At 40.5% G+C, this 24,113-nt stretch overlaps 1 protein-coding gene across 1 annotated transcript in view; it reads right to left on the bottom strand.

Annotated features, from left to right (window-relative positions):
• LOC109924850 (protocadherin-9) overlaps positions 1-24,113 on the bottom strand; it is a 420,097-nt gene that overhangs the window by 12,855 nt on the left and 383,129 nt on the right. Inside the window, exon 6 of the mRNA XM_048598486.1 lies at positions 21,690-21,734. Within this exon, the coding sequence (XP_048454443.1) occupies positions 21,690-21,734 (45 nt within the window). The remainder of the gene's footprint in view (positions 1-21,689; positions 21,735-24,113) is intronic.

Genomic DNA, 24,113 nt, shown 5'->3' with positions numbered 1-24,113 from the left:
TTTTAACTTATAACCAAATGCCTGAGGATCTGAATGCCCAGTTAGTCTACTTACCAACATATTTTTCATCACGCATCCTTCTCAATTCTCATTTTCCATATTTACTGTTAATTTCCAAGTCCACTGTGCATTAATATAAACTTAGCAGCAATAAAATTAATTTCGTCTGCCTTTGTCCATACACTTAATTTGCCCAAATCCCTTTTACACATCATCAATCTCTCATAAAGCAGTTAACTGAAAACTCAGCTTCGTGTCAACAAGTATTACACAGTTTCTTGAAGCATCCTTGTCCGTAGCACTTCAAGATGATATAAACAGCAGGGGACCCAGAATGGATCTCCCCAGAACTCTATTAATCACTGATTCCCAGACAGTGCATTCTGTTTTGCATTTATGAACACCTTTTGCTCCTTAATAGATATTCCATGTTCCTTTCAGAGCATCAGCCACAAAATTCTTTGAAAATCTCACATGTACAAAATTGATCAGATGCTGCCTGAAAATTTCAGTCAAATCATATTCCCCTGAGGTGTTTCATTCACTGGTTTAGTTTTTTCTTCAAAGACTTCCAGCAGATTAATGAGCCGTGACTAATTGTTTCCAAAAGTATTTTGATTACTACAAGATTACTTCTGTTATCTGAGTGATTTTCAAGTGAATTCTCTTAAAATATCATGTAACACTCTGGAATATTCGACATAATGTTGACATCAGGTTAACCAGCCTGTAGCTTTCACCTTATGTCCTTCTACTATCAGAACAGCATGTTGTTCACCTACTCTCAGATACATCTCATATCTATTATCTATAGCAATGCTTACTTCTAAGACATTCTAAGATTGCCCCTCTTCCAGTTGAGTTTCTTCATGCTGACCATGGAATATATTTTAGATCATTAAACTTGTTTTAAGTGTAGAAATTGGTACATAGATAAACAGCAGGTTTGTCATGAACAAATAGCTCTATGGACATTGTTATGCTTTTTCCTTTTGGCTGTGGAATATGGGATATGGCCAGGCAAGTTGAGTTGAGGTGGAAGATGATAACATATTGAATAGAGGGGTAGGTACAAGGGGCTGTATGTATAGTCATGTGTCCTTGAATTAGTGTCTAAACATGTAATCCTGTGAACGACCAGCAACAATGTCCTCAGTATTTGTGCGCACATGCTGGGAGTAAAGGAAGTGAAATGGGAAAGCATGATTAAAAAGAGTTTACAATGAGAGAAGATTCTATCAAGCTGTGGGTATATTTCACTCTGATCCCAGTGCCTGAAACCATAATGATGTGGAGATGTCGGTGTCAGGCTGGGGTGGACAAGGTCAAAAATCAGACGACACCAGGTTATAGTCCAACAGGTTTATTTGAAGACATAAGCTTTCAGAGTCTCGCTTCTTCTTCAGGTCACACCTAACAAACTTACAGGTCAAACTTACAGTTTGACTGGAAAGCCATTGACTTATAAAGTTAATACTGAATTTCTCTCTCCCCACAAAGACTTACTAACTCACCAAGTACTTCAACATTGTGTGTGTTAATGTGAGTTCTTTTTAAGTTTTGTGAACACTCAAAAACGTAGGCCGAAGAACTGCTTGCGTTGTTGCCTCATAACATTCTACTAGTTACCTGCTGTTGCCTCTTGTAAAGGAAAATTAATGCACTTCTTAGCCTTTAATTAAAATAAAACTTTGCATGTTGAATTTTTTGTTGTATGACCCTACTTTAGTTTTTTTTTCCCGTTCGGTATGAATGACTTGGACTTTAGCCTGTGAGAAGGGGGCAGGGGCGGGGGGTGGAGGGGAAGAATGTAGGAATGCTGTCTGGGGGTCGTAAGATAGTGATTCAGGGGCATCCTAACCCTAACCTGATGATCATTCAGTGGGATTTGAGATGAGTATAAGTGGCTGAAAGACAATGGTAGAATGATCCAATGGTGGTAGAGGACAGTGGACAAGTTGCGCAGGAATGGATAACAAAAACAGAAATTGCCGGAAAATCTCAGCAGGTCTGGCAGCACCTATGGAGAGAAAGCAGAATTAACATTTCATGTCCAGTGCCCCTTCAGAACGGATTGCAGCTAAGAAAAGGTTGGTATTTACCCTGAAGATAGTGTGGGGAGGGGATGGTGGCAGTTGTTGTTTGCGTGTGGAGGAGTAAATGGTAGATGGAGATGGAGCCCAGAGACAGATAACAACAGTTGGTCAGACAAAGGACTGGGAAAAAAAGTCAGCCTGGGGATATCAATAGCTGCTAATGGGGACCATTACAGTCCCAGGCAGAAAATGAGATGCCCTTCTTCAGCTTGCGCTGAGATTCACAGGAGCACTGCTGCAAGCCCAAGAGACTCTGCTTTCTCTCCACAGAAGCTGTCTGGCCTGCTGAGTTTTCCCAGGAATTTCTGTCTTTATTTCTGTTTTCCAGTATCTATAGTTCTTTGGTATTTTCCTGCAGGAATGGATGTTAAACTAGGAAATTTGTCAGTCCTCAGCAAAGTATTCCTTACTTCTTGGTCCAACGTGGAATGTCCTCCTCCCTCAGAACTAGGCGTGGAGGCAATGACACCAGACTATCGGAGCCTGGTCCAAGGTGGCCTCCTGGGTTTAACCAGTCTTAACTGTCTGGAGGAAATCGCAGCACTGTCAAGGTCAAGGTTATAGAGTAATACAGCACAAAAACAGACCTTTTGGTCCAACCAGTCCATGCCGAACATAATCCCAAACAAACTAGCCCCACCTGCCTGCTTCCGACCCATATCCCTCCAAACCTTTCCTAATCATGTTCTTATCATGTTGTTAGTGTGCCCGCATCCTCAGGCAGTTCATTCCACACACGAACCACTGTCTGTGTAAAGATGTTTCCTTCATGTCTTTTTTAAATCTCTCTCCTCTTACCTTAAAAATATGCCCCCGGTCTTGAAATCCTCCATCCTATGGAAAAGACACTTACTATTAACCCTATCTATATCCCTCATTATTTTATAAACTTCTATAACGTCACATCTCAACCTGCTATGCTCTAGTGAAAAAAAAAGTCCCAACCTATCCAAACTATACCAACCTAAGAATGCGATCCCCTACTCCTAATTCCTCTGCCTCCGTCACACGTGCTCCCAAGATGGGACGCTCCACTCCCACACATCCCAGATGTCCTCCTATTTCAAGGACCGTAACATCCCCCCTCCGGTAATTAAAAATGCCCTCAAACGCATCTCTTGCATCTCCCACACTTCTGCACTCACATCGCCTCCCCCCAACAAAAACAAAAACAAAGACAGAATCCCCCTGGTGCTCACATATCACCCCACTAACCTCCACATCCAATGTATCATACTCCACCATTTCCGTCACCTACAATCTGACCTCACAACCAAAGAGATATTTCCCTCCTCGCCACTATCTGTCTTTTGTAGGGACCGCACTCTCCGCAACTCCGTCATCCGCTCTGCACTCCCCACTAAACCCACTAACCCCACCACCCCCGGCACCTTTCCTTGTAACTGCAGGAAGTGCTACACCGGCCCCCACACCTCCCCCCTCACCTCCATCCAAGGCAAAAAACAAACCTCTGACATTGGACATGGATTCACCTGCACATCCGTCAATGTGGTCAATTGTATCCACTGCTCCTGATGTGGCCTCCTCTACATCAGTGAGACCAAGCGGAGATTTGGAGATTGCTTTGCAAAGCATCTGCGCTCTGTGTGGGACAATCGACAACACCTTCCGGTCGCGAACCATTTCAACTCCCCCTCCCACTCCCTGGGTGACATGTCCATCCTGGGCCTCCTCCAGTATCACAATGACGCCACCTGGAAACATGGAGGAGCAGCACATCATATTCCCCCTTGGGAGCCTACAGCCCAATGGCCTAAATGTGGATTTTACCAGTTTCAAAATCTCCCCACCCCTGGCCTCATCCCATGACCAACCCTCCCTCTCAGCCCCACCTCCTTGACCTGACACAACCCGTCCATCTCTTCTCTCCCACCGATCCACCCCTCCCACCTCACTGACCAATCCCCACTACTGCCTACCTGCACTCACCTATCACCATCCCACCTACCTTCCCCAGCCCACCCCTCCTCTCTCTATTTATTTCTGAGTTCCCCTCCTCCTCCTCATTTCTAAAGAAGGGTCCCGACCTGAAACGTCAGCTTTCCCGTTCGACTGATGCTGCCTGACCTGCTGTGTTCCTCCAGCTCCACACTTTGTTATCCCAACCTATCCAGCCTTTCTTCACACTTCAGATCTTCCATACCCAACAACATCCTTGTAAATCTCTTATGAACCTTCTTTAGTAATATCGTTGCTATAACAGGGCAACCAGAACTGGACACAATACTCCAGAAGAGACCTCACCAATATCCTGTACAACCGCAATGTGACTTCCCAACTCCAATACTCAAAAGACTGAGCAAAGAAGGCAAGTGTGCTGAATGTCTTTTAACCACCCTGTCTGTATGTGATGCAAACTTCAAAGAATTATATACCTGAACCCCTCAGTCCCTCTATTCTACAACACTACCCAAGGCCCTACTATTAACTGTGTAAGCCCTATACTTGTTTGTTGTATCAAAATGCAACACCTCACAGTTATCCAGATTGAACATCACCTGCCATTTTTCAGCCCATTAACCCATCCCTTCTTCACGACACCATTATGCTCTCTCCAATACTTCACACTCACTTTATCTCTGCTAATGCACCGCCTCGCATCAAGGTTCATGCTGTAGTACTCTCACATTACCTTCAGCATCTTCTACACTCATTCTCACCCACGCTGACCCCAACACTCTTAACTCATCATGCTCTCTGTACTGCCTCTCATTCACTTAGGACACCATCCCACCCGCATTAACAGTAATCGCTGTGCCACCCACTTGCATCTCCCATAACATCAAAAGCAGCTCATTATAGAGCAGAAAGAGTCAAGACAAGTGGTGTGCTGCCTATAATTTGCATCCTCACTCTGACTTTGACAACTTTGCAAGGCCCATTTGGTGTCAGAGGCTATCTTTGACTCACTAAGCTGGGAACCCCTGGGCAAAGGCTCTCCCATTGACTTGACTGAGACCTGCTGATAACAATGACAAGCTTCTTGGCTTTGTGTTATGCTAATCGGCATGGCAATCAGCAGTAATATCAGCTGGGTATTTCTGGCTGAGTGGAGAAAAGAACAAAAAAGTCAAGGCAAGGCAATACAAGCCCAGGTAGGCTCAGTGTGAGTGAACGTTATGACAGCAAGCAAAGAGCCTGGAGATGCAGCCTGATCCAGTCCATGAGCTGGGCTGTGTCCCTGAGGACACAGGGTTGTCTTTGCTGCAGCATTACAATAATAGCTGCTGATACAGCCCGAGGCGCTGACCTAAAGTGCAGAAGCATCCTATAACAGGATCAGAGGCTGGCACATGTCAGATGCCAATGTTTGTGCATATAGTCAGTACCCACGGCATGTGCCCTGAGATACTCCTGCCCAGTTCCCAACATGGACTTACTTTGGAACAAGTGCCTTGTACATCTGCAAGGTCCATGTCAGGTTTTCCGGGTATCAAGTTTATTTGGTGAGTTTGATACAGTGGGAAGGTGACTATTGATGAAGTGAGTTGAAGGACTGTTAACAAGGCATTTAAAAAGTAGTCACCATCATTTGGCAACTCACTATTGCCTAATAAGAATCTTACCATGCCACTTGTGAAAAACATAAAAAGATTATGGGAGTTGCTGCTGATGTTGAGACAGACTTGCCAAGATTGTCACCCAATTATGTCACACATCTCACCGTTCCCTATGTCATGTAGTCCCCCGATAAAATTATGTTTTGGGGTTGCCTCTGATGGTTAAAATGCAGTCTCTAAAAACGGTAATTCTAAATAAAGGAACACTTACAATAGTTTTAGAAATTTTTTACTCAGCTCAGCTGACTCTTAATGATTTATTTGCATGCGTGGGTAGGCTGCTGATTTTGACGCCCACAACCCTCTATTATGGGGTGAACTTGAGAGGTATTGGGAAGGTGATTTGCTGGGCACTGGCTCTATTTTACTTGCCCCCTGCCAACATTGAACACACAGCCAGCGGGGCATGTTACATCCCGCCTAAACAGCGGGCAGATTCATTTTGTGTTCCAGGTCGTTTGCATTTTAATCACTGACCTGTCCTCAAACCACCAGCATTGGGGAGTTCAGGTACAGCCTATCAAGTGCCAACCTGGGTCTCACCAAATTTCCAAAGAATCACTGCAGGAGGCCATTAGGCCCATTGTGCCCATGCTGGATCCTAAGAAGAGCCGTCACATTTATTCACGAAGGAGTAACAGAAGCCCACAGAGATAGTAGGAACTGCAGATGCTGGAGAATCTGAGATAACAAGGTGTAGAGCTGGATGAACACAGCAGGCCAAGCAGCATCATAGGAGCAGGAAAGCTGACGTTTCGGGCCTAGACCCTTCATTAGAAATGGGGGAAGGGAAGGGGGTTCTGAAATAAATAGGGAGAGAGGGGGAGGCGGATAGAAGATGTATAGAGGAGAAGATAGGTGGAGAGGAAACAGACAGGTCAAAGAGGCAGGGATGGAGCCAGTAAAGGTGAGTGTAGGTGGGGAGGTAGGGAGGAGATAGGTCAGTCCAGGGAGGACGGACAGGTCAAGGGGGCGGGATGAGGTTAGTAGGTAGGAAATGGGAGTGCGATAGGGTTAGGGTTACATCGCAGCCCCCACACCTCCTCCTTCACCCTCATCCCAGGCCCCAAGAAGACTTTCCACATCAAGCAGATGTTCACCTGCACATCTGCCAATGTGGTATACTGCATCCGCTGTACCCGTTGTGGCCTCCTCTACATCGGGAAAACCAAGCGAAGGTTTGGGGACTGCTTTGCAGAACACCTATGCTCGGTTCGCAATAAACAACTGCACCTCCCAGTCGCGAACCATTTCAACTCCCCTCCCATTCCTCAGACGACATGTCCATCCTGGGCCTCCTGCAGTGCCACAACGATGCCACCCGAAGGTTGCAGGAACAGCAACTCATATTCCACTTGGGAACCCCGCAGCCCAATGGTATCAACGTGGATTTCACAAGCTTCAAAATCTCCCCTCCCCCTACCGCATCCCAAAACCAGCCCAGCTTGTCCCTGCCTCCCTAACCTGTTCTTCCTCCCACCTATCCCCTCCTCCCACTTCAAGCCGCACCCCCATTTCCTACCTACTAACCTCATACCGCCCCCTTGACCTGTCCGTCCTCCCTGGACTGACCTATCTCCTCCCTACCTCCCCACGTACACTCACCTTTACTGGCTCCATCCCCACCTCTTTGACCTGTCTGTTTCCTTTCCACCTATCTTCTCCTCTATCCATCTTCTATCCGCCTCCCCCTCTCTCCTTATTTATTTCAGAACCCCCTTCCCCTCCCCCATTTCTGATGAAGGGTCTAGGCCCGAAACGTCAACAGAAGCCTACAATTTTGCAATGATATTGTGCTACCTCCATATGTTTCAGGCAGTATCCTCCATCTACCACAGCCCTCAAAACACATCTACTCCTGTTCATACAATTAATAACAGTGAAGTTTGAGACGCTGCAACAAGGCTTTCTACTTCACTGACCTTGAAGTTTATTCCAATTTTTCTTTCAAGACACAAATCCTTTAAACTCAATGTGACCTGGGGCAAAAAATTTACTATGTCAGCTTTTCAATAACAAAGCAATGACATGCCTTTCTGTCCCATTTATGAAACAGATTTGCCCACTGGCTTTTCCTTATTAGTTTCTGCTTGGTCAATATATTGTTAGCTTTTAATATGTTCAAATGGAAAGTGCTTGTATCACAATTCTTATCACTTTTTCTTTGGAATGCCACAATCCTTTGGTTCCCTCATGGCAAAAATAATTAATAAGACACAAGTTGAAGATCTTTAATTTCATTTCTTCGTGCCTCACAAACCCACAGTTGAATTTATGCTTTTATTTTCTGAATCCACATTGCATTGTTACATTCCAAATGATCACTTACCTACCTCAAGATAACAGCGGCAGTGCTCAGGCCCAGCCTTAAACTCAGAAATATAATCTATATCATCTGAACTAACTGCACTCTTATTGAACAGATCCATGTAGTTTTTTTGTGTTCTAAGAATTCAGCTGGCGACTTGCTGGACCACTGTGTATTGTTAACAGGCTGGTGACTTCAATGGAGTGAGCATGTCAGAGCTCCACAGTGTCAAAAGTTGATTGCAATAAATGGATTGATGTGTGCAGGAGGGATAGATTGTTACAATGGGACTACGTCTCTTAACTACAGTTGTACAGATCTCTGCTTTAATAAAGGAGCTCAAGAAGGCTGGAAGGCATTGTGAATAGCATTGTGTCACACAGCTTGCGACTGGTACATTTACTGCTACCATGGGTAAAGGATGGAAGGGACAGACCTCCTCTGATACTAAATGTGAGCACCATCGCAAGCACAGCAGGGTGGTGGCCCTCTTATCATATTTTGACCAGATTCATGACAACATTCTTTGAAAAAGTTTTTTTTGAAACTTTAAGAGAGATAGCTGCTTTATTTAGACTCTCACCCACACATAGTACCCTGGAGGAAATCTTATTGTAAACATGTATCAGTCCAGAAAAATGAATGGCCCCATTCACTTTGTCAACGTCTTACCATCAAGAATATTATCAACCACAGTGACTGCCTGAAAAGCAGCTAGAGAAATGATTGTCTGTTTCTGACTAATCCTGTCCTCTGTCTCTGAGAAGTACACCTGCAGATTGAGGACAGTAATATCATATAACTAAATATTTTGATTCTATTTTGTTTCATTCATTTCCATTTGTAATATTTTGGATTCCCTCCTTAATGAATCTCCACAATGATAATCGAACATTTAATGTTCTAATAACAATGTGTTAAACAAACTTTTCTAAATTGCCGTTGTGAACAGCTATCAAGAAAGCACATCTGCACAGTTCATAATTCGCTAACTGTTAAAACTGGAAGGTTGTCCACAACCAATGGTAAGAATAAGAGACATAGAATTTTCTAACAGTTCTGTCACTTGAACAGAATTCTAACATTGATCACCTTGCACTCTTTTCATAGAAATCCCATTTTTTTGTAGAAAATTATAGTTTGTCTGAGTGTTATCACTGTTGCCAGCTTTAAGCAGTATTCCATAGGGTTCCCACATGGCTCTAGTGACATTTTTACTTTGACTCCTATTAGCTTTTCATTCAAAATACTGCTTTCAGTGATGGCTTTTCCGCATCGTTATCAGGTCCCACTTTTAACTTCCACTTAAAACTGCAATGAGCACTTCTTCAGCACCACTCTCAATCTTATATACTTAAGAACAAGCAGCTTCACTTTTGTCTCAAATGACATGATTTTAAAAATCCTTGTCATATTCCTTTACAGTGACCGACAACTCCTGTCAGATTGATTCATCCTCCCAATCTCTATTAGCTTCCGTCATATCCGTTTTTTATATTATTCATAGTTTACTTTTGTGTATTCTGCCTCAATATTTATCATGGAGCTTCTTTTTAAAAGAATTTTATTTATTGTAAATTTTCTAAAAATAGGTTTATGATCTTGGTGCAAACAGCACAAATTCCACAGTGTGTTTTTAAATGAACAAGCTATTTCTGTCTGAACAAGAACACTGTGTTCACAAAAACAGCACATTAAAATTTAGCAGCAAAAAAGTGAAGATTCAGGCTGAATATGAAAGTTAAACATGATAAGAGTTGGTTGACTGGTTTCCTGAGCAACAATCTCTAAAGAAGCAAACATAATTCGAAAGCCTGCCAACTAGATTACTGAGACTGCACAATGTGGTGGAGACCCTTTGTTTGGAATGTCATTGCACTGGAAGGCAAAAAGGATCCCAGGTTCTCCACCCTCACACAGCTAACTTCTCAATCTCAGCAGCATCTCCGTGTGACAGAATCAATAGAACCCAGCTGGATTCTCAGAAATAGGATGGAAAAGTAGGAGAGTTAATGCTGAGCAGCTCTCCAAGTTCAAAACGCTACCAGAGGAAACTAAGTGTTAGTTCACAGACTTGTCCTTTATACCACAGGATATCCTTGGCCTGAGGTGACCGAAAGAGAATAAATAAATCAATGCATAAATAGGAAGATCAGGAGAACTGGGAACTGCAGCAATATGGTCTGGGGTAAAAGAAAACAATTCTTACATAGTGCACTTCATAACTTCATGACATTCCAGAGAGCTTTACACAATAAAACAAAGTACTTTGAAAATGTAATATGGGGAACACAGCAGCCATGCTTCAACAATAGCAATACCACAATGGCTCAGATAATCTGTTCTGTTGATATAGACTACAGGATATTTATTGGTCAGGGATAACTCTCCCGCTGCTCTTTGAATAATGCCATGGAATCTTTTACATTCACCTCAGAAGCCATGTGGAGCTACCTCTTAAGCATGGATTCAAGTTAGTTTGCCAAGACCAAAATCTTGAGTTGCTTTTATAGAAACAGTGTATTGAAGCTTTAGAAGTCTGAAGAAGTCATTAACTCTGTTTCTAACCGCAGGCACGCTGCCCAACCTGAGATTTTCCTAAACATTCTGTTTCAATTTCAGATTTCCAGCATCTGCAGTATTCAAGTTTTATTGAAGATTTTATTTATCATTAAATTGTTTGCTCAAAATAGGTCAGCTTATCAATAAACATTGTCTCAGTAGAAATCTTGACAATGGTACATATTGCAATATATTGCACTACATTTTAGAAAACATTTGTCTATAATGCTGAATATTTCATTAGAAGCAAAACAAATTTATCAACTTTATGTTTAAAGAAATATCTGAAAAAACCTCAAGATAGCTAATTGAGACATCCATTTTTATGGTAGTTTCAAAGCTCAGGGATGTGTCCTGGGAGGAAGTTGCTGAAACTTTCAGAGGGCAACTAGGAGAACAGACTGAAGAAAAGCAAAAGACACCAACAAGGCCTTGCATGATATCCAATTACCACTAAACCAGCAGCAGCTCTGTTCAGCCCACAGGCTGCTTCTAATGTGAGGGCTGCATCAACTAAAACTGAAAGACGTTGCTTTCACATTTCCCCATTGCTCCATGATAACTGCTTGTTAATCCTTGAAACAGGTTGACATTCGAGGCACACAATCCTGACATGACTGAAGGCTGTGTGGCAGTATTTTGAAATTATTTCAAATTCTTCCCCCAGCATAGGATTGAGGCACACAAAACCAGAAACTACTGAAGAAACTCAGCAGGTCTGGCAGCATCTGTGGAAAGGAAACACATTTAACCTTTTGAGTGCATAGTTTCTCTGGTAATTTCGGTTTTGCTTATCCAGATGTCAGGCATACCAGCTCTTTATTTTATCATAGGCTTGAGCTATATTCTGGGGAATAACAGAAAACTGGTGGGGAATAACAGAAAACTGGTGGAGAATGTGTTTTGGATGGGAGTGCAAAATATGACTTAGTATGTCGGTCTTTGGTTATACATGAATTGAATGACTGTAATGCAATTGAGCATCAGGCAGGCAGTGTAACAGATGCCAGTGCAACACTACATAAGTTGCATTTTCACATGTATGTGTGTGTGTGTGTGTGTGTGGGTAGGTGGGGATCGTGTTGTGGTGGATGAGGGGAGGGTATGTGATGGTTCATGAATCTTCAATGAGATTGAGTGTTAATCGCCTGACAAGTATGTTATAATAATTGTTAAGTCAAGTGATCCTCTGCCATTAATTATTAAGAAATAACACTAATTGATGCATTTTTAATTAACTTAAAGATAAATAAAAATTTCATTAGATCACCTTTATAATCGCAACTCAAGCTAGATATCATTAGTAGATACTTATACATCTCTCTAAGATGTAGTCCAGAATTCATTAGTTCTGTTTCTAATACCTCACAATCTACTTCTTAATTGTCCAGTTTATTTATTTGTTCTGGTTCTGTTCAGGCCAAGCACATCCTATGCTTTACTAATTATAACCACTGTTCCCATTTTTTTCAGACTGGATGAACTGATAATGATTCTGGCTCTGTTCACACCATTTCTAGAGCCATCTTCTGTGGCTTTACTTGCCCCATTACCACCCCTTTTGCCTTACGTCCTCATCTTTTTCATAACTTGAGCTCTCCTGCCTTTACACTTATTCCACACGCTCTCTTGGGTTCTCCCTCTCCACTCCCTCCACGTAAATTTGCCTAAAACGTGCAACTTCTGTAATATTTTCCAGTTTTGATGCAGAGTCACCGATCTGAAACATAAAGCTTGTTTCTCTATTAGAACGGGCTCCCTGCTTGACTGACCTTATCAACATTTTCTATTTGTAGTAGCTAACAGATAATGAAGTAGTTTAATTGACATGGGACATAAAAAAAAGACAAACAAATTCAAATCTTGTAGCTCCTAATGAAATAGACTCTACAAATTGATGTCTGTCCCACCTAAATCTTGATGGCACATCTTCTGGTTGACCAGAAAAATCACAAATCACAAATCACAACCTGGTAACTGATCCAAATGGTGACATTTGAGGCTTCAATCTTCAATGAAAATTGTGTGCAACTTTTAGTTGAAATATAGACCAAGGAAGATATGGCCACTTGCTCCGCAAATGGAACATGATGACGCAGCTCTAGCTGTGACTGTGGTCATTCAGTTCCAATCATCATCCATACACTGAAGTGCAGCCCTGCAAGATTCATTCACATGGCATCACAACCATTCATGCTGTCAAGGAATGGCGGAGGCGATGGCCTGGTGATATTATCGCCAGAGTATTAGTCCAAAAACTCAGCTCATGTTCTGGAAACCAGGTCTGAAACCCATCATGGTGGATAGTGGAATTTGAATTCAGTAAAAAAACAAAAAATCTGGAATTAAGACCATGAAACCATCGTCAATTGTCAGAAAAATGTCCTTCAGGCAAAATCACCACCTGGTCCAGCTTACATGTGACTCCAGACCCACAGCAATGTGGTTGACTCTTAACTGCACTCTGGGCAATTAGGAATGGGCAATAAATGCTGGCCTAGCCATCAATGCCCTTGTCTCATGAATGAATTTTTAAAAATTACTTTGACATTCATAAAAATCTTAAGGATTGGTCTGTAGCCATCTTTCTGAAAGATACTGAGGATTTTCACACTGACCAGTCCCTTCATATCTGCTGAAACCTTCATCTATGTACTTGTTAACTCAAAACTTCATTTTTCCAACACACCCTTGACCAACCTCCCTCATTCTACACTCTGTAAACCTGAAGTCATTCAATACTCTCCTGTTTGTGTTATTACTCAAAATAATTCCAGTTCATCCATCTCCCCTGTGCTCACTAAGTTAGTATTATTCTCAAATTCATCTAGAGCCTTGCCTCTCCCTATCTCTCTATTCTTCTTTGGCCCCATATTCCTCCTTGATATTTGTGTTCACCTAAGTCTAGCCTTTTCAGCATCCTCAATTTTAATTGTCCTCCAATGGCTAGCCATGGCTTTAATAACCTCTCGAATTCCCTCCCTGAATCAGTCACTTATCTGCACCCCCCCAGCTTCTTCCTCTTTTTGATGTTCTTTCAAAGCCTATTTCTTTGACAAGGTTTTAGGCCATTTTTGGAGGGGTGTGTGCTAATATTGCTTTGTAATGCATGTTGAAGCATGTTGGGATAGTTCATCGCATTTTTCTTCCTTTTCCTCAACAGCACTTCTGTGACAAAAACAAAGTTGCTGGAAAAGCTCAGCAGGTCTGGCAGCATCTGTGGAGGAGAAAACAGAGTTAACATTTCGGGTCCGGTGACCCTTCACTTCTGTGACCACTGGTACACATCAAAAACTTCTGTGAAAAACTTCCATGTGGTAGTGACCTGGAATTCACTGCCTATGAGATAGAAGCAGAGACAATCAAATGATTTCAAAAGGAAAGTGAATGGGCACTTGAGGAAAATAAATTTGCTGGTCTACAAGGATTGAAGAAGGGAATGGAAATGGCTGGATCACTCGAAAGAGAACCAACAGAGGCTCAATGGGCAAAAATGGCTTTCTTCTGTGCTGTAATGACTCTATGAAAGATTATATATAAATACAACTCTTTGTTGTATTCTGTAATGGTCATCATTGGTCACAAGATGATGCCCAAAAACAAAATCACTGGAATTTATTTTTGTTAGCTGATACCATTTGACAAAACTAACTCAAAAGCTACAGAAAATGAGAATATAAGGATCATGCATAGATATACTGTTAGGAGATTGTAGAGGATAAGAATCCCTGGGAGACTGCTGATACTTTAAACCAAATGTTTTGTAACTTAATGTAAGCTGAGGAATTGAATCCCACTATCACTGAAATAAAGCTGACTGTTGTGCATTGGAGCTTTTCATACCTTTATGACTGTTATTGTAATCTTCAAGTAGAAACAGAGCATATGTCACAAATTGAAGTTGTGCAGTCTGTATTTACGATTGTCACAGCTCATTTACAGCATGTGCTTCTGCTCCTCACCTCTGTGTTTGTTGACCTATATAGACTCCATGTTTCAGATGTAAAATTCTCATCCTTGTGTTCAAATCCTTCCGCAGCTTTGTTCTATCTCTGTAACCTTTTTCATATCCAGAGGTGGTTTCTTGGAATTTACCAACGGATTTGGAGTACATGATTTATCACACACTTGCTGGCAGCTGCAGCAGATAGTCAGAGTTTTGCAACGTCCTTTCCTATTAATAACCATTCAGATTTTACTCAATCACTGTAAAGGATTGAAATTTCATGGCCGCTTGTAGTATATTACAGAGGATCAGAGCATGTAATGTAGACTGTACATGGAGATACATTCAACAACGGGTCTGCATAATGGTACAGTCCTGATAGTTGGGTGGTGTTAGATCACTGGAAAAAGAGGAAGAGGTGAAGGAGTACATGGGAGAAGGATGAAAGATCTCAATGGCCATTGGATTCCAGAAGCTTGTATAATCTTTTACAACACATCAAGTTGGAAAAACACCAGGATTCATTCTCTGTATAGTCCCATCTTCCATTATCCCCACCTTCCATTATCCCCACAGATATAGTGATTTCTAGCTAATTCGCAAATGGATATTGACAGGATGCTTATTTCATGTAATCATTTTGGTTTGAAAATCGGAAAATAGAGTACAAGCACAACCTTATTCCATTGGTGAATCAACCAAAGTATCACCATGACATTCAATTTAGAATGCAAAAACAGGCCATTCAGCCCAGCTGGTCCAGACTGGTGTTTGTGTTCCAAATGAACATCCTCCTACTCTAATTCATGAAAAGTCTTATACTGGCTCGATCCAGTGTTTGCATTTATGCCATCCCTAGTTTGCTGTAGCATTAAGACACAGTGTCACAGGCAGAATTTGTAATTTTGTATGGAGAGGGTTGACTATACACGTGCAATTTAAAATTTGGTGCTGAAAATCATGTAGTGAATTGGATCTAATGCTGGCCAACTGGATCAAAGTGTTTTCTACCTCCTGGCTGTGTAGTGAATTCTGGGCTGTCTCTATCTGGCATTAGCTAATGGCATCAATTTGGCAATAAGATGCCATGGAAACACATGGCTCTGGCGTAGCAGGGGGCTGGGGATGTATTTGTTCTGCATCTTGTATTCATGACCTAATATTTTATGCAAATACTAGATGGCAAAAATGAGAAAAAAAAGTTCTATTTCCCACATCATTCTCTCATTTTGAGAAACATAAGTATTCATCTAGTATATGGATTTAGATGGTTTATAATGCAATTAAATTAACCAAATGCTGTGATCATATCATAATCCATTGGATAAATACTTAAGTGATTTTTCTTTTTACATCATTTTATTGATGGAGTCTGGCTACTGTTTATAATTTCCTGATTAGTGTCATATGTTCTTTGGAGTTCACTGAGTATTAAATACTAATATATAAAAGAATATTAAATATTTGTATTTTTATCAACATCTTTCTGTGAGAAAAAGTCCTCTATTTTCTTCCCAGTTCTCATTGACATCCACCACTGCTTGTAGAACAGGTAGTCCAAGAAGCTGGACAGTATAATTCCAGGCTTTGCTAATGCTCTACTCAGCCAGACGCTCGGTGACATGTAACAGCAAGGTTAAGTCTCCATTTAATCTTCTCTGCTCACTGCGAGAAAGTTCCTTCACATCACTTGGTACCTGCATACACAGCAGTACTGGTGAAATCACAACAAAGCATTGTGCACACCAATTTCATTCGTCGTTGCATCACTAACCATGGTGATCACTCCAACATCATGCTGATGAAAAGCAAGAAAGTGACATCGAACGCCAGGTTATTTAGAAGGTGCATTGCAGAGAAGTTAACTGTCCCCATGCAAATAGATAACTCATAGGCAAATACCTGAAGAACCACATTTCAATTTGTTGCCATGATCTGTAACCTGAGGATACCCATATTAAAACTGTATAGGTAGGCATGCATTTGGATCTGAATTAAGTCATAGCCAGAGCTGAAGCTGCATGATGGTAGGAATTAAGGAGACATGAAGAGATAAAACCTAGTGCAGCAGAGAGTAGGGGAGTCCTACTCTGTGGATTCATTTGCGACTAGTTTCAAAATGACTTTGTCTAATAGGAAAGGTCCACAACACTGGCCCTTGGAAAGTTACAGCGAGAGTGTACAAATAACACACAATAAGAATAGAACATTCTCTTCAGAGTAGATTTCTGTGCAACCAGCCACCTATTCCAGTGTTGAGTATGGCATACCAGAATGTTCCCTATTAGCTGCATTACATTGCATTAGGAACAATTTTATAAAACTCATAAAATTTTTTAGAAGCGTGTGAGGATATTTTTATGGACAGGAGTGAACAAATTAATTGGAAGTAAAACATTGCATTAAAAGATATTCCACTTCAATAACATACAGGAATATAGGAGGTGGGGAAAAGGACTAGAGGATGAACGGAATGATACAATGTTGGGATTTGTATAGTCTGGTAATAACAAATTATTCAAATTATCACTTAATCTTGAAGTGTTATATGAAATACATGATTTCTAGGTAAAACATTCCTTTAACTGGAACAAATTCAGTAGTTAACATATCTGAAAGATTTTAAAAAAAGAACTATGAACAGAATTTCAAATACATCCAAGCAGTAGGTCGAAAGAATTCCATTACGATTATTAATTCAGTTAGCCCTCTACTCAGCCCACATGAAAGACTTGGCCAAGCTGCAATCACAAATAAATGGAGCAACTCACTCATAGCAATTTTCATAAAGAAATATGAAAGAGATTATAAGACACTTGGGAATAGACTGCAAATGGGATGCCAATAGCTGCTGCACTCCTTACAGGAGGGAATGATACTGTAAGGGAAATGGTTGTGACAAGTTACATATGCTTTTGAGGATCCTGCTTTAACCCTCAGTGAATTAATGCTACATTTTGACGCTATTAACACTACTTTTTTTTTTCAAATTAATGTCACAAAATATCTGCATTCATTACATACTTTTGAGACAGAGAGAGGGAAAAAAACACTTTAGGTGATTTAACATTTTTATTCTGTTCAAATGCTGAGAAGTTGGGTTTGCACACTTGCTATCTAACTCACCTCATTACATCTTACACACCAATTGTGTACTAAATGGACATTTCAGTCTTTAAAAATATGCAGGCAACTGAAGACTCTTTCAACACAGACATAAATCTCTTGGTCCATGAAATTGCAGTAATATTTCTCTTTCTGTGAATCTTTTGGCTTGTTTCCATTCTGTTGCTCAGTCACCTACACCAAAGCCTTTAATATTCATTTCACACAAAAGGTAGTGGAATTCTGCAACTCATCCCCAAAAAGCTATTGAGGCTGTAGGTCAATTGAAAGTGTGAAAACCGAGACTGACATATTTGTTAAACCATGGGTAGGTATTATGGTTTCGAGATAGAAGTTAGGTAGATGGATTGCAAGGAGCTAACTAAATTAATCTTAAAATCCTCATCCTTGTTCTCAAATCCTTATGTGGTCCCAGCTCTCACTATCTCAGGAATCTCTTCTAAGCCCCACAACCCTTTTAAATATCTGTGCTGAGCTAACTCGGCCTCTTTCGCATGCACAATTTAATTGCCCCGTCACTGAAGTGTGTGTCTTTAACTGCCTTGACACTAAATTCTGGAATTCCATCTCTGCCTCATTTTTTTCCCTTTAAGGTAGGTCCTTTGGACCTATCCCTTTGACAGTGTTCTGGTTACCTGACCTTATATCTTCTTAAGTGGTTCAGTGCCATATTGTGTTATGAAGAGCACCTTGCAGCAGTTCATCATGCTATTTAAATACAGGATATTATTAAGTGGTGTATTCCTGTTCCCATGTTCCTTTTCAAACAATTAACTAATTATTTTAACAATCCCTGGGCTCAGTTCAAAGTATGACATGCCTGTTTTCTGACATGCCTGTTTCTGTGTGCAGATAAACACATACGATCATGCAAATTTTACCAAACAATGATGTTACATTTGTGCAATGCAGCTGTCCTGAATATGAAAAACCTTACCCTACAACAGATATTAAAGGTAATTGGAAAATGGAGCTGGTACCCCACTGAAAACAAAATCTTAACAACATGTGCACTTTCAGGAGGTTTTCCGCACCATTTGCCTCTTATTTAGTGACCAGTAATTAGTTTTTTAAAAACACTGCATGCAAAGGAAGAATGATTTGATGGCAACTCATCTCTGTGAGTGCAGTGCATTTCCAAGTTCCTTGATATAACGTAAATGAACAAAAGGAAATATTCTTACTGACAATGCAGACTTATAGTTGACGGATACCATAATGGGAGCTGTAAATGACACTGACCTGTCCTACAAGAATGTATGAGAAATGTTTTTTCTCTCCACGATTCAGAGAAATGAAATCCTATAGCATTGCACTTTGAGTCAAAACACAGGTACAACAAAAGGATTTCAATTTCTCAGTTTTTAAATTTTCTTTCTTTAAAAAATATATACTTTGGCATTGTGAAGAAATTTTGACAACATGGTCTGACCATATAGTCAGCTGCTCAAGAGTGGATCCACGTAGGGTTACCTTCCTTCTGCTGTGAGAGGGAAGCAAGGCACAAACCATTTTGTCACATTTTCAGACTCACAGCATAGATGCAGCCTGAATCTGGTTTCAGAATTCATGCTGACACTCAAAGTGAAGGAATCAATATCTTCACTTTGGATTCAATGTGGGCTTTCAAGTCTGAGATACTTTCAAACATCAGTGCAAATAGGTTTTGGAATTACACTCTCTCTAATGTTAGGTCTCTAATGTGAATGTACTGCAACAGGATTCGGTTTGGGATTAATTGAAAAATGCAGCAGCTGCACTAAAAGCAATGCATTTTCCAATCCTTCACACCAGGACTGCCAATTCTGGTTGGATATATTCCTGGACCATATGGCCCCTTGTCTCAAACCTTCCCAGTCAAACTGACTTTTATCCATCTCCAATATCATTAAACTAAATTGCTCAAAGAAAACTGGAAGGAAAAAAGAACCATTTCATGCCCCATTGATTTTTCTGCTAGCAGCAGTGGCCTGAAAATAATTATTTAAGTACTGAAGATTCCAGGACCATTCCGAAATTATGAACACCTCCTCTGGGGGTGTACAATTCCACCATGATAAAGCACTAAATATATAAATTAAACAGAGGTACCTGAGTTTCAAGGAATGCAGGGGCCAAAGACAACTAAAAATATGACACATGGCCATATATATCTGGAATCATCAATACAAGAAGTTATTTGTGATGCCTGATGAATTAGATTCTTGTACTCCTCAGATTGCTTTGCATAAAGATAGAATAAACATCTCTAGGAATATTCTCCATCCTTCCCTGCAGGAAAGGAACACCAAGTGTAGACACTATGCCTATGAATTAACACTGTCCATCAAATAAAACAACCTGGGCAGCCATGAGCATTAACCCTAGGGCTCAACCTGTATGATCTTGATTGAACCTAACAGGATAGTACAAATTTGAACCTAATGTGATCTCTGTGGAGCTGTAAGTGAGGATAGAAAGAGAAGCCGCATATGTGAATGAAAGTATGAACACAGCAATCATATGCTGATATCCTCGGGTAATTTCACAACTTTTCCTGAGGGTGCAGCAAATCAATTTTCAATCTGAAAGTAATAGGTTTTGAGGAAGTCAGTAGAAAATTAGTCAATTTTAGTGTGGGAAGGAGCGACCAAGAAATAGCCACCCTGGTTAGAAACTTGCTGTAAGCAAATATTTCAGGCATCAGTGCAATATATTGCATGGCACAGTGGATTAGCACAGTGTGATTTCACCTGGTAAGTATGGGCTGCAATCTAACCAACACTAATGATGGGCAAATTTATTTTTCTTTCCTCGTTGCCAGGTTTCTCAGTAAAAAAAAATGTTGGCAGTTGTGAAACTGATTCATAGGCACAAAGCCAAAATATAAATTAATTGTAGTTAATCATTTATTGACATCAAACAGGTAGTCTTGCATAGAAACCACAAGGATGGTTGGTGTAATAAACAGAATCAAAGAAAGACTATCATTTATTTAATGTCTTTCATGATCTTTACTTGTCCCAAAACACTGTACAAATCAAGTAAACACTTGTTGAAAACATGACAGACAACTTAGCAGCCAACAATCACATAAAACAATGTAATAAGTAAAATAAATCTATTTTTGTGTTGTTGGTCAAAGGATAACAGTAGGCCAGAACGCTGAGGTTAACTCACCCACTTCTTTATAGTGCCATTGTATCTTTTATGCTTTTCTGAGAGAGCCTCAATTCGATGAAACTCTGTAACAGTGTGGCATTCCTTCAGTACTACTCTCATGTGTCAACGTTGGATTTTGCTCAAGTAATGAAGCGGGGTTAAACCCACAATATGTTTCCACTCTGACGTGAGACAGCTACCAACTGAGCCATGGCTAACACCAACTGGAGTGTTTGCAGTCGGGGCCACTCTGCTGGGATTAAGCTAAGAAATGTTACTGGAAAGACATAATAAAACTGTATTCAGCAACCAGTGAAGCCTCGACACAAACTAGAAGTGTTTGATGCTGACAATTGGTGTCACATCAGAAAAACTTCCCATTTCCATAAGTGTTGCTCCTTAGAAATAATTACAGTAATCTAACATCTGACTGAATCAAAATGTTATTCTTGCAACTCAGCATGCATTAGCATACTCCAATGCCTATTTTCAACCTCACCCTCACCTTAAGACATAACAATGCCATGGAAGCCAAATTTACATTTTGATATACAAAGTTCTCTGGACAAAAATGTAAAGAAGCATGGATAATGTAGTGTTTATCCCAAGGACCACCTGGAAATACCACTAAACAATTACAAAAGTGGTTCATAGAATCACAGATGCTGAGGAACAGAATGAACACTGCATGGTACCGGGAAGGAGAATGATGTAAATTAGAAGGATCATTACTATGAAAAATAAACATACATTTGAAAATCTTTTCAAACTTGGAAATATGTTCTTGCTCCCAAACAACACTCAGAAGATTTTTTTTAAATCTCAGAGGCTTCTTCTGGTGCTTATCAAGTAACTCAAAACCTCTGAGACAGCCTCAGTTCATATTTCTCATATCAAAACAAATCATGTTACAAGTGTATTACAGGTACCTGTAGAGATTCTGGACAAGTTATTAGATGATGAAGACGTGTACACTGCAAGACAGAAAACAGTTTCAATACCTTAGGGTTTCACCTCACACCACGGTCAAACAACAAACACTGCTTGAATCTTTTCATTCAAGAAATTACTGTGGGTGATATTATCACATGTTTAATGGCTGGCATAAATGTTTCCCTCTTCATTATTTTAATGGACACTTTACACAATTAATTTTAAATGAGTTAACACCTCCATAAAAATAATAGTAATGGGTTTAAAAGAGGCAGTTTAAGTGTTGCTTTTGACAATGGCAAACCCGTAATGTTTAATTTTAAGTGTTTAATCAATCATCAACAGTGCAAGACCAAACAATGTTACAATACCGCACGAGATATTGGATTAACCTCATTCATCCCCATTCTCCACTTTTATGACTCTTTCCAACAGCAATCTCAGATCCGTTTCTACTTCTAGACTGTTTGATTTTCAGAATCTCATCCAACAATGCTGGAATGTTCTCACTGACAGCTCATGATGATTTTATGTACAAGTGCACTCGTGTGCTTCCTGTTAAATTTATTGTTTCAGGGAAAAATGGATGACTTTTTGTGAAAGGAATTTGACAAGAGCCATTGTCAGCTGTGCACTCTGGTTTTAAATGTGGGAAAGGCTCATTATGTCCCAGGGCTCATAATTAAGCTTCCACACAGTTGGCAAACCATACAAATTGGGCATACCTTGGTACCACACCTGGTACCATTCTGGTATCATCAGCTTCAACTGTTTTTGTCAGGAGATGCCATCCTTCTAATTGCATGAAGTCTGGAAAAATGCAAGAGGCAGATGGTCCTAACAAAAGACAATGACTCTGCAGGCAGACACCAGAAAGAGGTATGACACATCCAGGACACAGAACAAACTTGTAAACCACAAAATCACTGCAGTAATGGTTGGAATCTTACACAGTATAATCCTACAATTAACAATAACGCTACTGCTTACAGTAGTAAGAGAACATGGTAATGTCACTGGATCAGCAATCCAGAGGCCCTGGATCTTTTAGGGACATGAAATCAAATTCTACAAATGCAGCTGAAGGAAGTTAATTTCAAGTCATAAAAGTAGAATCAACAAACTAATGGTGGTTAATGCTGGCCATGAAATCAGTATGTTCTGAAAAAAAACCACACAGTTCACCACTGTCTTTCAGGACAGGAAACCTTGCGTCCTTACCTGGTTTTGCCTATATACATCTTCAGATCCACAGCAATGTGATTGAATCTTCAATCTACATACCAGAAATGGGAATGGCATGCCAAAAATCTTGTTAATTCTGCAATGTACTAATCTAGGGATTCTTTCAAAATTGTGGGAGTTACTTCAAAGACTTGTCCAGCAACAACCTGAAAAGTCACACTCACCAAATCATACCTTGCAGGCAATGTCCCAGACACTACAATTATCATCCCACCAGAAATGGTGACACATTGGTAGACAGTTGAAAAGTGTCTCTGGACCACATGAAATTCATAGAATTAGGTCAAACACAGTAATGGAAATCTTCTGCTGATTATCCCTGATAGCACCCTGCTCAGTTGTTGAATCATGTTGAACACAACGGTGGGGTCAAGGCCTCAGAATATACCCTGGATGGGGGACTTCCCTGTACATTGTCAAGAGTGACTCAATAGTATGACAACTGACTCAGCTACTTGAATCCTAAAGGACATAGCTACTAGACTGTAACAATTATCTGTAACTATTAGTGAAAGTATCAAGAAGGACAAAACTACTTAATCTCATTTTCACTAATCCATCTGTCATAGATGCATTTGCTTATGCTAGTATTGGGTAGAAACAAACATCTTACAATCTTTGAGGGGACAAAATTCTGCCTTCACATTTAGGATAACTTTCATTCTGTTGTATGCCATACCGCTGTGCTAAATGGTGTAGATTTCTAATAGATCTATAAACTCTGAACTGGATATACACATGACGCTGTGAGTCATCAACAGCACAGTTGTATTCAAACATAGTCTGTAACTTTATGGCCCAGCATAGACCTCCTGTTCTGCGATTACAGTAAAACCAGGAAATAAACCCTCACTAAAAGAAGGGTGCAAGAGAACATGGCAGGATTAGCACTAGACCTACCTAAAAACCTGCTGAAGCAAGAACACAGGACTACTTCAGTCAAACAGCATAAGCGGGAACTGATAAAAGAAGGCAAGAAATCCTTCAAGTAAAAGGATCAGATCTAAGCTCCGGAGTCTTCTCTATTAAACAACTCACTGGATGAGGTGGCTCCACAAATATCCCCAAGATTAGGGATGGGGAGGTTTAGGGTGTTAGTACAAAAGGTAATGCTGAAGCATTTGCAATGATCATCAGCCCAGGAGTGACAAGTGAATGTCAGCTTCAATGTCCTT

Source organism: Rhincodon typus, chromosome 6, assembly GCF_021869965.1.
Source record: "Rhincodon typus isolate 14 chromosome 6, sRhiTyp1.1, whole genome shotgun sequence".
NCBI lineage: Eukaryota > Metazoa > Chordata > Chondrichthyes > Orectolobiformes > Rhincodontidae > Rhincodon > Rhincodon typus.
Note: the sequence above shows the minus strand (reverse complement) of the source record. Positions and strands in the feature narration are given on the sequence as shown.